Source organism: Babylonia areolata, chromosome 1, assembly GCF_041734735.1.
Source record: "Babylonia areolata isolate BAREFJ2019XMU chromosome 1, ASM4173473v1, whole genome shotgun sequence".
Lineage (NCBI taxonomy): Eukaryota > Metazoa > Mollusca > Gastropoda > Neogastropoda > Buccinidae > Babylonia > Babylonia areolata.
The window spans coordinates 83,630,407-83,640,513 of record NC_134876.1 but is presented as its reverse complement, the minus strand read 5'-3'; the positions used below and the strand labels follow the sequence as shown (position 1 = coordinate 83,640,513).

The window sequence follows — 10,107 nt, the reverse complement described above, 5'->3', positions numbered from 1 at the left end:
ACACTCCTGGCGCAGCGACTGCACCATAAATGGCTTGCGATCGATTGCGAAGACTGTCGTCGTGAATGTTTACACACAGATTACATATAGTTGTCCTTATTTGTTCCGCAAATACTTGGACCTGTAATAACTCAAAACACGCAACGCTGGGAGAAGAAAAAGTACTGCTGCGATGGTTTTTTAAAACATCTTTCATCAAGTGTACTACCAACCTTGACCTTTGACCCTTCAACCAACGCCCGCTGACTCGGCTTTGTTCTCCAGCACGAGAAGTCGGAAAATACTTCGTCAAGTAAATAACTTTAATATATTTTCATGTATACTGATTGTTTTTATTTCTGTATATAGAAAAGGAAGATTTCGCCACAGTCTAAATCAAATATCATGTTTGTCGAAAAATCGGTTGCCATGTTGGATGGATCTCCCATGTGACAGAGTTGGTCCGTGGAGTGTCTGTGTATAGGTTGGAAGTGGGAGCAGTCAGAGTGTACTACATTTCTTTGTAAAGCGGAGAGACTGAAATTCAAATGTTATAACATATTTGAAGGCGGTGACAATAGTAGGAACCCCGGAGTCACCGTTTGTATTCATTGCAAAATCAAGAAAGAAGGTATGATGTGAAATTTGTTTCTCACGTTGCGAATTCACCCGCCATGATACGATCCACTTGTAGTTGTACTGTGTTGACTGGATCCCAGCCACATTATATGTGATGTTTTAAAATGCTTTTAGATTATTTACTGGAATCTTAAATGGTTGGTTTTAGAAAATTGTTCGAGCTTTCATAGTTTCTACCTTCTTTATTTGAGTTTTCTTGTTCGTTAAATGTCGGCATTTGACATTGAAGCATGTGCTGTTTGGGAGTTTGCATCATGTTAATATCATTTCGTTGTTTTCAGTTTTGACAAGTAATCTTTGCAGTCCAATTTTTTCCAAAGCATTTATGCAGTGAGTTTAGATATAATACTTGTTAATTAATGTACTTGCAACCGATTTATAAAGGTTTTATGCAGATGCGTGCAGTTCAGTTTCTACACGTGTCCCGGTCTCTTTGTAGCAAGTCAAGGCCATGTCCTATTTTTAGAAACCCAATTCAGAAGATGGCGGCGCCCATGTTCCAAATTTCTGATTTCACAGTTTATTAACACTTTAGGAAATATTAATTTTTAACCATCATTTATTGTGAATGTAAACTGAAATGGCATTGTAGACTGATCATTCACCGACCACATCTGTCACTGCTGTTAGTGTTCCTCAGTCGACTTATGGTTCGATTATTGTCACTGATGTCAGTATTGACACTCGTCAGTCAGGTGACAGTTGAGTATGATGATTGTCTGTCAGACACCAGTTTCATTGAGGAGCTCAGAATAAACCTCTCAGTGGATGATGATCACAAGAATTAAAGTACTTGTGATGAGTTATTATTATTATTATTTTCTTTTTTTTTTATTATAGAAAAAGGAACATGTGTGCACAACTTAAGACGTCAACTACAACAGGCAACAGCCTAGGGGGAAACTCAGTGTGCTTTGTGTACTTGCACTTTTCTTTGATTTTAATAAGAAGAAATGCCTTTTTAACTCACTCTACCCTCAGTCAAAATGGCCGGGTTTCCCTTTCAAATCGCACTATTTTAAGCAGTTTTTAAAAAATCACAAAAAATCATACATAAAACACATACCAGTGGACAGATATAACAATGAATTTACTAAAAATGCTTACCTTAGGTGAAGGAACCACATGTTTTTGATGATATAGGTAATCCAATATGATACACATTGGCAGGAAAACCAAAAAAAATTTTTGAACACAGGTAATCCACTTCTTCATGCTCTGAATCCTCCTACACTGGTTCAGTCACACTCCTGTACTCTTGGTTTGATGTGCTTATGATACTATTTATGCATCCTGTATAAAAAAAAGAAAGAGATTTGATGAGAATATATTGGAAAAAAAACACACAAAAAACTGATTGCTGCTTGCAGTCTTGAAAAACACACTGGAAAACATTTGCAGGACTGTACACTCATTGGAAAAAACACCACACATACACTCTTTTTTACACAATGCACACACTGTAGACACTTCAGTGACACTGTTACTTGCTGAAGTCTTGTTTGGTGTGGTAGATTTCAAAACAGGGCACAGCACATAGGGCTTTCTGGCACTGTCTACACTGAAACTTGGTGCGCTGCACCCTGTTCTTCAGGTGCTCTCTGGTGGCTCCTCTTGCCTTCTCCTTGGCGTAGCACACAACATAGTGCTTGCAGCCTGTGTTTTCCATAAAGTGTTAGTGCTTGCAGTCGAGGCAGTTGACTTCCTCGTTGACCGGGGCAGCAGCACGATTCCGCTCCTCACCATCCCCAACTGGAAGACTGGCGAGGTCGTAGCATACTGAAATGGCAAATTGTTCCAGTGTCAGCGGTTTTTTCCCCAGACTCCTCTGCAGCTTGTTGTACAGGCAGTGAGACTGGATCATTGTGAGGGTCAAAAGGTGGAAGGCCAACTTCTTCCACCATTTGATGGTCTTCCGGTGGTCTTCCGGTGCATAGGCATGTATGAGATCATCTGGTCACTGCGGTCAACACCAGCCATATCGCCAATGTAGTCAACAACAGCCGTGGGTTTTCTTTTGTGTTCTGACCGTGATCTCACTGTGGTCATTTCAGGGATGTGCTGAGTTGTTATCATATGCACATCCGTCTTGTCCTTCCACCGAATGACCATCACCTGATTCAGTCTCCTGTAGTCCATCTGGACGCGGGCGAAGGCTCCGGTCACCAAATCCTTTGGCATGCCCACCCGGTTAGCCCACACAGTGCCTACACATCCAGTGTTGACAGCAGTGAGACTGTGGGCCAAGGTGGGCGAGCAGTAGTAGTTGTCCACATAAAGGACATAGCCGCAGTCTTGCATTTGGTCGAAGACAACATCATGGGGGCGGTTGCTGAGACCCGGCTTGTGGCAGTAAACCTCAAGGTTCCACACATACCCCGAGGAGCTCTCACACAGCTCATAGAGCTTGATGCCCCACTTTACCAGCTTGTCCTTCATGTAGACCTGGAAAGATGACCAGCCTCTCCAGGGGCAAAGGGCCTCGTCGATGCAAATATTCTGCTCCGGGATGTACACAGTCTTGAAGAGCTGAAACATGCAAACAGTTTTTACTGTTGTGGATAATCACAATATGTATGATACAGCAAACCATCCCCACTACTTCAGCTAATACTACCACTATCTACTAACATTTGCTATCATTTGAACTGATATTTAACAAGTGGGGAAGAATAAATACACACACACACACACACACACACACACACACACACACACACACACACACACACACACACACACACACACACACACAGGCATGCACACACACACACACACACACACACACACACACACACACACACACACACATTCAAAACAAACACACAAAAAAGAAAATAACTTACATGCACAAGGTGGTCAATCAATGGTCTCAGCTTGTGGAGTGGATCATGGTCAGGATGGTTTCGCTCCAGGAATGTAGAGTTGTCGTTCAGGTGGAAGAACGACAGGATGGCTCTGAACCTGTCGCGTTTCAACAGCTTGGAGGCAAATCCAGTCTTCATAACTGGATTAGGGTACCAGTAGTCCACTATCCTTGGTTTCTTTACTATCCCCATGTGGATGAGGATAGCCAGAAATTTTCTGATTTCATCCAGTGTCACAGGCTTCCATATGTTGAATTGTGACCTTGGGGAAAGTTCTTCTCTTTGCTGTACCTGCTGGATATTTTTTGCAGCATAACGGTTTGTCTCTGTTTTCATGTGTTTTAGTATACTTTTATCAATGAAGAGACTGTAAAAATCAATTGCGCTTAGGCACCGCGAAAATCCGACCCCCAACAGAGAAAGGAAAGACAGGATCGACTTAGAGGCAGAAAAAATCGAACGAATCGAGGGTGCCGAGTCGAATCGAGTACACAGAATGTAAGAATACAATAAACACAAGCCGCATGCAACAAAATAAGGCCAAAAGGATACGCTGAACAGCCGAAAAAAAGCGTAAGACGAGACAGAGCGTAAACCTGACAAGATGGCGTGTAGAGCCTTGGCCAAAGGAATGATTAAGCGCTTATAGTTTTTAGAGGCGTTTAATTGGCTGAGAGCGGTGGGCCCGTCTTTTCACTGTTAGCCGCGCGAAATTTGGCCAAGCAGAGCAAACCAATAGGCCTAGTTTGCATCAGTTTGACATGGTAAGTATATGACACCAAACATGGAGTATAATACAAACTCCTCCTGTTTGCAGTCCTCCCAAGGTGGCAATTTGAGGGGGCCCTGAAATCCTGGTGTCAAACCGAAGGGTGGGTTGAGTGGAAAATTGGCCAAATTTCTACTCCAGTCATACATATAATCTGGATCTATATGATCATCAAACAGATTGTCCTGATCTATTTCCATCTCCTCGGGTTCTTCTCCATTAGTTGGAGGATCAGCCACTGCAGCAGGCGCATGTGTTGGTGTCGAGTTTCACTGACCTGTCATTCCGCCTTCATCATCGTCAGTGTCTGCCACTTCGTCATCGTTTTTGTCAAGAATATAGTCAGAATCAGAGTCCGAAATTTCGTCACCTCCATCGTCGAACATTCCAACAACAGCATCTTCATCATCAGACCCGGTTTCATGAATCAATTTGACTGCTTGAGCCATTCTTATGTTCCGCACGAACCGGTTTCGTCTTGATGTCGCCATGTTGAAAACCAAATGGTGGTGAGCGTGAGGGTGGTTCGCTTCACAAACAAAGAAAACTGCTATAGAACGAACAAACAACGGTCTAAGGGAAGGAACTCGCAAGAAAAGTGTCTGAGCTATCTGAAAATTGTGAGTTATCGCCCTTAAATTAAGATCGGTAACGTTAAAAAAGGATCAAAACCTGTCGTAACAATGCGTCCGACAGGCTTTCAAGTGAGCGGAATAGCATCGGAAACCGGCGGCCGACCAGATGTTGTTGAGTTAATGAATTTTTTTTATTTCACTGACATAAACAGAAAAATATATGAGTACAGCAACCTTATGTTTTAACCTTCGCTGGCTATCGTGGGTCGTACACAACCCAGAAGGGTACAAAAACGCAAATATCTCAGCCAGTTCTTAATATTTTTTCTAAGAAATTTCAGAAATGCTTCCTGCACCTAAAAGGCCAACTTTTGCCAAGAAATGAAAAAATTCATTAATTAGTTAATGAGTAATTAAAGGTGGCGTTTTAACTACAGACGGATGCTTGTGTGGGCCATGTATGACCCATGCTTTTTAAAGAGGAAAAAATGTGGTCACCCCTGGAAAGCTCGTGTGGGTCATGCACGACCCATACCTTTTTAATAGTGATTTCAGAAGGTTTAATTTGCAATTAGTGAAAGAAAATAAAGAAGTTTTACTTTCAATAGCCTCACTACCCCACTACTCTCCCACTACCCCCCCCCACACCCCCCTCCCCGCCCCGTCTCTTTCGCCTGTCTTCAGCTATAACCCCCTTCTGTCCCTTTCTCTAACAGCATGTACCTGTGTGACTGAATATCTTTGTGCGTGTATAGGATGCTATGAGTCATCTCTCTCTCTCTCGCTCTCTGTCTGTCTCAATCTCTCTCTCTCTCTCTCTCTCTGTCTCAGTCTCTCTCTCTCTCTCTCTCTCTCTCTCTCTCTCTCTCTCTCTCTCTATCTTTCTATCTCTGTGTGCATAAGTAGGGTTTGTATGAATGTGCATGTGGTGTTAAGCGTTGGTGTGTGTGATCAGTTGTGTGTGTGCGTGTGTGTATGTGCGTGTGTGTGAGTGCGTGAGCATGTGTTTCTTCTGAGTGTATGTGTTTGTGTGATTCTGTGTGTGCGTGTGCGAGCGCATGTGTGTGTAATCAATTGTTACGATATGTTTTCCTTGTCTATATTTTGTTATAAGCTTTGGAGGAATATACAGGTTTTTGTCTCTTTACAAAGTATGGGTCATGCATGACCCACACAAGCTTTGGAGGAATATACAGGTTTTTGTCTCTGAGCTTCCGTGTGTAGTCAAAAGCGACAGCGGTATGGGTCATGGACGACCCACATGAGCTTCCGTGTGCAGTCAAAAGTGACAGCCAGCGAAGGTTAAAACTAAATTTGTAACATATGAGATCCTTTCATAATATATAATTGTTTGTGTATGGTGATGTGTTGTGGGGAAAGGGGAGGGTGTGACTGCTTTTACATTTTGCATTCTAAAAAAATTTTTGTGTATCTTTTATTGTATCGTGAAGTGTGTGACTGGTGTGAAGAGTTGGAAATGAATTTTCAGTATTGTGGTATTGTTTTTGTTTATAGTGATATCATGAGTAGTTTTAAGTATGGATATCTAATGTGCATGTGTGTCTGAAATTTCCTTGAAAGTTTTTTTATATTGTTCTTGGATATCTAATGTGCATGTGTGTCTGAAATTTCCTTGAAAGTTTTTTTATATTGTTCTCTTTCAGTCTTTGTTTCTGGCTTTGCCTTTTCTCTCTCTCTTTTTTCTATCAGCTCTTTTGCCATTTTTCTGTCAACTATTTCTTTGAGAAAAAGTAAATATTGTGTTGGTCTCAATCACAGCAAAATCTTTTTTATGAATATGATTCATCAGTTAGAACATTTTAACTTATTGTGTTTCTTGATGTATTGGCCATTTGTGGATTTTGGTTGTGTATGTATATTTTTAGATATATGATTTGGGGTGTTTCAGATGATTATTTTTATATACAAAACAAAACAAAAAAACTGGCAAAAATAAATATATTAATTATCAAGCTTTCAAGGCTTATGTGCGTGAATGTATCTTTTCTTCTCTACTTGTGCCTTGTTTTCTGTTGTTTTATTTAATCTATTTATTTAAAAGAAAGAAAGATGCCTGTGCAGTATGTGGACATACTCTGATCACTATGGTCATTGTTTTTACAAATTTAAGTACTGGAAGTTTTATTCAGATAAACTGAATCATGATTCTAGATAAATACGGTGTACAAAGTGATCAATGCTCATTGGATAAACTTGATGATAAAGCCTGTTTTGAATGTTTTTCCACAAATGTATGAGAGGTTAGTTGTGATGACATCTTAAAGCTGTGTGGAATAGATTCACTATGATAATTTCTGGCTGTTTCCATGCACAACCTGTTCAGTACTATGCTCCCCTCTATTCCCCCAGTATGCAGATGGTGTGATATGCACATTAATTTCTGGTAGTTGTATTTTTGTATTTGACATTGGAAGTGTAAGCAAAAACATAACAACACCATTCTATGTTAATGGACGCAGATAAAGTTTTAGGTCTAGTTTTAACCAAAGACAAAAGTGAAGTGGGCTATTAGATTTAGTTTGATTTTCATGTTAGTTTTTTTTTATTTTTAAGACTGCCTTGCGAATAACATGAGTCACTGTGCTTTGCCAGCACTACAGCAGTGACACAGTACACCCTTGCTCTGATACTGAATTGTGGCATTTTTATCAGCTGATTTTACCAAAATTAGAAATTGAGAAGTATTCTGGCAAGCTAATTATAACTGTTAAACCTTAGATCTACAAATGAATGCTTATTCATGGAAGGTGTCACATATCAGTTTTCTGTTTAAAAAAAAAAGAAAAGTATTTACTGTTGTTTCTAATAAATGGAACATTGCACATTTTAATTTCTTGATCTTTACATCTATCTGTATGTCTATCTGTCTATATATAACTATATCTGTCTGCATATACATGTTCACATTCCAAACTCACTCTTACACATTTAGTTTTGTTCCAGACTCAAGCCACTGATTTCTATAGTAGTTGTTTTTTTCCAGTGTATCTGTCAGTGCAATATTTTCTTTTAAAAAAATGCCACAGTTTTCAGATTATGGAAACTTTTTTCTTATATTTTTTTTTAAGACCTCAAACTTGGCTCTGTAACAAAGTAGATCATTCTCATTTGAAAAATAAACAGTAGTCCACATTGGCTCAAAACCAGCCCTTAGGTTAAGGAGAAAGTGGTTTAACTTTTACTCAGTTTTACTTTTAGCTGAAGTGGATCGGGGGATGCACATACCATGACAGACATATTCACACAACATGCTTGCTTTGTAATGGTTCTCAAGGCTAAAATGTAAAGGAAATTCTAGCCTTGCCATGGATGCTTTGCTAATTTTTTTGTTTGTTTTTGTCTCACAGGATAACACTTTTGATGATGACTTCGGATCAACAAGAACCTGATCTGAACAGTTCTGTAAGTAAAGATTCCAGTAAATCTGCAAATTGATATGATTTATTATTTATAAATGTTACAGCTCACAGGGTGTTAATGTATAGTTGGTGTCAGTTGAGTTGACAATTGTCATATTGTTAAATTGCCAGTTGATGATTGTTAAATCTGTTGCTGAAAATGTGAGATGTTTTCATAAAACTTTTTATACAGGACATCTTTGATAATCATTAATGAATGTGGACATGATAAATCTATCTGGCTGTACTGAAACAGAACATGGATTTTATTCAACCACACATTTAGCCTGCAGGCAATACACATTACATGAGACAGGATTGAAAACTGCAGGTATAGTAATATTTATTTTCACTCACATATGTAATCCTCAAAGTGAGTCTGTGAATCATCCTGTCTCAGGTGTGTGTAAGTGTGTGCATGTTTGTCTGTGTTTGTGTGTATTTATTTGATAGTCTGGTGGACTTAGACATTTGCATTTTCTCAGGCAAATGACTTGAAATGGTAGTAATGTAAAACTTAGCATTATCAATTCATTATGATGGATATTGATAAAGCCAGTAATCAGTCCAGTCACCCCCTTCTTAAATTACTGGTAGTTACAGTACAAATTCAAGATTCAAAAGTCATGGTAACTTGGTACAGTGATAATATATACTTGAAACTTGTGGGCATGATACAGCTTGTCTATGAATAGAATTATAGATGCAGTCTTTATCAAACTTTGTACCATGTATTATGGCCTTTTGAAAATAGTGTCACATATATATGTGAATCCTATTGAGATTCAGTATCACATGTCAAGGACACACCACAGCATGCTAGCAAAGGATATCAGTTTGATAAATCATAGAGTTTGGATTTTGCATATTCATTTATTGTGTCCAGTCATTGTCAGATATGGAATGTTGATTGGTCATAGGGAAATCTAGACCCCAAATCAAAACTATGGAAAGACAAGGGCAGGGCATCAAGACATCAAGGTGGAACAGTGGCCAAGTCTCAGTCTTGACTACCCAGTTCTAGAAAATGTTGTGTGACCTGAGTTTGATTCCCGCATGGATCAGAATTTTAATTGCCCCATCTCTCTCTCCACTGGAGCTGACCTGAGTGATGTTCTGTGTGCTAGTATTTTGGATGAAGTTATGAACCAAGATTCCGTGTGCAGCATGAATTTTGAACATTGATATAAATGAATGTAAAATGTTTGGTTTCTGATTGTTGGCTGAGGCACTGATGGCCCTGTCTCTCCAGTACCTGTTCAATTGATATCAGTAATGGAGCAAGGCCATCACAAGCTTAAATGTTTAAATTCCCATGTGGCATAGGCATGTAACTTGGAATGGTGATGTACTTTCCCAGAATAGTGGGTATTAATGAAACTTGAAAATTAGTGAAAGTATTAAGAAATAAAGATTGAAATGCAGATTGAAACTTGTAAAATGTGTCTCAGTGCATACGTGCATGATCAGAAACAACGGTGATAGTGAAACGTACCAACGTCCAAATGAGAGAGAATCTGGACACACATTCGAACAAAACACTTTGCATGCTGGTAAAGCAAACGAATCTTTGGAACTCCAGCTGTTGATTTAAAGCTGGTACATTAAGTGCAGCCATGTAGTGTATTGCCACACTATTGACATAATCACAGCCACACGCCAAAAAAGCATTTACATCAACTGCAAAGAAAATTTGTCTTCACGGACGAGTATGTGCGGCGCTTCTATTTTTGGCTTGCACCATCACTGTGCGTGTGTGTGTGAGTTTTGTGGTTGGAAAGATCGTTTGTTTTTTGTAGTTTGGTTGTTGTTTTTCTGCCTCATCATCTGTACCATTTCAGTGGCATTACTCCCATGCC

At 39.5% G+C, this 10,107-nt stretch overlaps 1 protein-coding gene across 1 annotated transcript in view; it reads left to right on the top strand.

Annotated features, from left to right (window-relative positions):
• The first annotated feature begins 450 nt into the window (after nt 1–450).
• The window catches only part of LOC143288523 (uncharacterized), a 55,835-nt gene continuing 46,178 nt past the window's right edge, over nt 451–10,107 (top strand). The window contains exons 1-2 of the mRNA XM_076597118.1: nt 451–610; nt 8,198–8,252. Coding sequence (XP_076453233.1) covers nt 8,211–8,252 — 42 coding nt within the window. The 5' untranslated portion in view covers nt 451–610; nt 8,198–8,210. The remainder of the gene's footprint in view (nt 611–8,197; nt 8,253–10,107) is intronic.